This window comes from Portunus trituberculatus, chromosome 20, assembly GCF_017591435.1.
Source record: "Portunus trituberculatus isolate SZX2019 chromosome 20, ASM1759143v1, whole genome shotgun sequence".
In the NCBI taxonomy this organism is placed as follows: domain Eukaryota; kingdom Metazoa; phylum Arthropoda; class Malacostraca; order Decapoda; family Portunidae; genus Portunus; species Portunus trituberculatus.
The window spans coordinates 13,993,852-13,998,851 of NC_059274.1; the positions used below are offsets into that span (position 1 = coordinate 13,993,852).

General features: G+C 39.9%; 1 protein-coding gene across 1 annotated transcript in view; it reads right to left on the bottom strand.

The window, feature by feature from the left end:
- The window catches only part of LOC123506458 (homeobox protein engrailed-1-B-like), a 92,245-nt gene that overhangs the window by 5,873 nt on the left and 81,372 nt on the right, over positions 1-5,000 (bottom strand). Inside the window, 1 exon segment of the mRNA XM_045258565.1 lies at positions 257-368. Coding sequence (XP_045114500.1) covers positions 257-368 — 112 coding nt within the window.

Here is a 5,000-nt window from a genome sequence, read left to right on the forward strand (position 1 = left end):
TTTTTCCCCGTAGAGAGACAACGCCGTTAGAAAAGTACTATATAAAATTCACTATCTTTGTTCCCTACCTGTGTAACTCCTCACATAAAGACACAACTTCCTTACTTCCGTGTTTCTTACCATTCCTGAACATTTTAGAGAGGCTAATACGACTACCATATTACTTTCACAGCTTTATGTTTCTATGCACTACTGACTACTATTTCTGTCTCTATATCCCTTGACCTGACCTGAAGATGACCTGACCAGTGCTGACCTGTTTTCCTGGAATTCCTTCTTGAGTCTCGCCAGTTGGTCCGACGTGAAGGCTGTGCGAGGCCGCTTCTCATCCTTCTTATCTCGCTTCTTGATCCTCCGCGTCCTGGGACCTGGCAGAAGAGACAGACACGTGTTAGACTCATACAGGTGACGATATTGAGCATAAACTGGAAGAAACACCAAGCGTGAATGGGTTGAGAGGTGTTCTGTGACATGGTAGGTTTAACTCCTTCAGTGCCGGTGTCACATGCCAAAGTGTGGCCCGTGACAAAGTGTTTAGTTGCATCTTCTGCGCATGCTCGGCCCGGGAGCGAACGACAGACACTATATATTATGTCATGCCTATAGCTATGACAGAATGTGACAAGTGATATTGTGTGAATTTAAACAATTCGATTTTTTTTTTTTTAATATTACAGTAGCCATTGGCTTTCAGCATGTATCGGTGGAAAGACTAGTGCCTCACTATGGTAGAAAAAGAACCAGAGCAGAAATATCACTATTTGTTTGATATGGGTGGCCTAAAATATGCTGTGACTGAAAACAGTGTTAATATAGCTCATTTTTCAATGACACACTAAACATGGGCCTTGAAATGTATGTCATACCTTCTCTATAATCCCGTTGGATGCTTCCATGCCACACTTTGTCACAGCAGGCCGCGGCGTCGTCTACTCCCGGATCGCGCATGCGCAGAAAACGCATCTAAACACTTTGTCGCAGCCACACTAGCTATATCACGGGACACCGGGACGCATCTCTACCTTGAGTTTTGGGTATGATTGGCCGATTTTATTTACATTAGGAAGAGTCTATGGAGGTCAGGAGATTAATAGCCAGATTCTTCACGATTTTAATCCCCAAATAAATCTTTGAATCTGTAGAAAATCAAATAGTAACCATAATGAATATGAAAACGCGTTATGGTACTGAAGGGTTTCAGATGGGGCACGTATCCTGAAACACTTTTACACCTCAGCTTCACTTCTTTCAAAAGGGTCTAGTTGAAGATACACGGTTCTTTTTTTTTTTCAAGTTCGTACCGTTCCAGTCACATAAAGTATTTCTACATTATGAACAGGAGAAACAGTCTTGAGAACGCTCCTAACCATCTCTGTGGCCTTTGAAAATGGTCGTGGTAATAAAGTAAAGCGTTTCTGCGTGAATAAGGACCATGGATAAAAATACTGAGTGTGATTCGATAGAGTGGATAATAAGTGTTATGTTCTGGAATTTGGCAGGCAAGAGCAGGTGTTAGATATGGGCAAGTAGAAGTATTGAGCTTGGCAGGTCGAGATGATATATTGCGATATGGATAATCAAGGTAAAAGAGAATTGCTGTGGCCTGGCGTTGTAAGACCTGGCTGGCAAGACGAAAGAAGTAACATTTTTCAGTTTTCTTCCTCTATAATCACAAAAGAGGATCATTCAAGGGCAAAGAAAAAGAAATCGAGAAAAAAACTTAACAGCTCCAGTACCAAGACTCGTTTTCATACTGATTTTACTTACTATTTGGCGATTTTATACAGTTTCCGAAACTTATGTGGGGATAAAAATTGTGAAGACTAGTCATTAATCTTCTGACTTCCATAGACCTTTCTTAATGCAAATAAAATTGTCTAATCGTACCGCAAAACTCATGGTAGAAATGCTCCCCAGTACTGAAGATGTTAATTATCTCATCCTTAAGAAAAAAAAAAAAAAAAAAAAATGGTAATTCCGGTTTAGATGTGGTATGAAAGCCATCCTTTAAACATCAACCAAAGCAATCCCATATGAACTAATATTTTTACGACACCACAACTTAATAGCCTTTCCCTTCGCTGCCCCTTAACTAAAAGCACCACAAAGCACACCATAACGATCCACAATACACGAAAAAATAATTTATAAACACCACACGTCACTATAAATTTGCTCACGTCACCCTTTCCCATTTTCCCTTTCAGTAGCTCTCAGTTCTCAGGTTTACGTTGGAGTCACTGCCCGAGTCTTGCATGAAGTGTATGTGATTCAGTGTCCTTTTTCATGCAAGAATCTGGTAACTGTATGCTTAGGTGCTCTTAGTAATGAGTGGTAGGAAGGTGGAGTATCTGAATGTACCCTGCAGGTCTTGGTGTGTGTGTGTGTGTGTGTGTGTGTGTGTGTGTGTGTGTGTGTGTGTGTGTGTGTGTGTGTGTGTGTGTAGCTGATGTGGTGGTGTGGTATGTTAATGGTAGAAACTTTGGTATGTAGAAAGGTAGATAGATAGATTAATGTAGTAATATGGTTAATGCTGACGGAAATAGATGAATAGATAGATAGGTAGAGAGATAGACAGAAAGATGGATAGACAGAGAAAAACAGCAAGATGGATAGACAGATAAATAGACGGACAGGTAAATAATCTCATTTGGCTGTATAATAGCTAAACATTCAAAGGGGAACTAGTAATCATGTTATTGCCAAATAGACAGGTTAGCAAAAAACGCAACACGATCGAAAAAAAAAGGAAACGAGAAAATTAACGATAAATAATTGATAATAATTTCATTCACCACATGTGCAGTTATCAAAAGGGTAAAATTATATTCATTCAACAACAAAAAAAAAAAAAAGAAACGAAAAAATCTAATATTGATAAAAAAAAACATGAAAAAACACATTTATACTATAGCGCACTAGAAGACAGGAATATAGAAAGGAAGGTAAAGTAAAATTATATTCATTCAACAAAAAAATCAAGAAAAACGAGAAAAAACACAAATAACACGAAAAAAGTAATACTAATTGAACACATGAAAAGTAGTGCATTTATACTATAGCATACTAGAAAACAGAAATACAGAAACACAGGTAAGGTAGGTAGAAAGGAGAAAAGGTAGGAAGGTAGGTAGGCAGGTAGGAGACGGCGAGATAATTGCAGCTCGTAACAGGGTAGCGGGGAGGAGGTGAGGGAGCACACGTAGAGGAGTGTATTGAAACAAGACACACTAATTATTTCTCGGTAGTCAGTTGTACATGAATGTTAGAGAGGGAAAGGTGAGGCGGGGAGCATACTAAGTACTCCACATGTGTATGTTTAGTATTGGTGTGTGTGTGTGTGTGTGTGTGTGTGTGTGTGTGTGTGTGTGTGTGTGTGTGTGTGTGTGTGTGTGTGTGTGTGTCGGGTGTATGTGTACATTATGTTTTCTGATGCATTCATTTTATCAGTAATGTTGTATATATCGTTTCTTAGGATTTTTGAATATACTACTACTACTACTACTACTACTACTACTACTACTACTACTACTACTACTACTACTACTACTACTACTACTACTACTACTACTACTGTGTGTGTGTGTGTGTGTGTATGTGTGTGTGTGTGTGTGTGTGTGTGTGTGTGTGTGTGTGTGTGTGTGTGTGTGTGAGTGTGTGTGTGTGTGTGTGTGTGTGTGTGTGTGTGTGTGTGTGTGTGTGTGTGTGTGTGTGTGTGTGTGTGTGTGTGTGTGTGTGTGTGTGTGTGTGTGTGTGTGTTTGAGTGTGTGTGTTTGAGTGTGTGTGAGTGTGAGTGTGAATGTGTTGCAGGCCAGGTGTGTGTGCGTGTTTGCGTGCGAGGCTGATGTGCACTCATTAAAAATCAATTTCGAAAGTAATATTCAAGGGGCGAATTTTCTCCCGGCCATTAAGGCGTCATCAATGGCTCTATACAGGTGTGGGCGCAAGGTGGTAATCACACACACGTGCAATTAACATGGAGTGAATCATGCACTGCGTCGCTACTTACTCCTCAGATCACTGTCATTACTATTGCATCGAATCATTTAAATTATATAATGTTCTGGGATCCTGGCATGATGCAGGCGCCGGGAGGGAGTAGCGGCATCTGAAGTGGTTTCGAGTAAAGAAGGAAAGAGAGGGTTGAACATTTCCACCACTCTTCTCACTCCGTATAGGCAAGAGCAGGTTTGGTTAATGATAGTGGCTAAATTTTTGAGGTGTAACACTGCGACACGAGCAAGTTGCAAGTTTCTTCGCCACTTTAGTGATGAAAACGTTACATGAACTTGAAAATAGATATCGGAATACTTCAGATTTTCTTGCCTTCACCTCACACGCACCTTGAAACATTTGAAACATTTATGTATCACAAGTATCACGACGTAACTGATATTTTGCAGCGTTTTGGAGATACATACGTGCTACACTTAGCCTTTCTAAAACAAAGAATGATTACAAACCACAAAAATCTAATATAAAGGTAATGTAATAGATAATATGAACAAGAAAACTGAAGAAAAGTGACGACTAAAATTTATTGCATTAAAATTCTGCCAAGGATCACACGAAATACAAATAATAATACAAATGGTAAATACAAAATACAGCTCAAACTCGCGGCCTCTCCAGACAGTTTGGGTCAAGAAAAACGTCTCTATCCTCGTCATTTGCCGGCCCAGCGCAAGGCTTTACTCGACAGCTTCGTAAATCATCCCTGGGACTATTCTACCTTGGCATAAAATTCACGTACGCTTGTCAGCCGGAACCTGCCGCGGTGGAGCGTTCAGATATACGAGTTGTTTCTGAAGCAGTTGCCACGAATGAAGTTTTTTATATATTTCCAGTCGTAATTGAGTGAAAAAGTGTACATATGTCTTAGCTAGTCTTTTATTTATTGTTGCTGTCCTTTGTTCTCGAGTCGTGAAGGAAGACAGAGAATGGAGTGTGAGTTTTTTGATATAGAGGCATTACTGTCGACTATCCAGGAGTGATATACC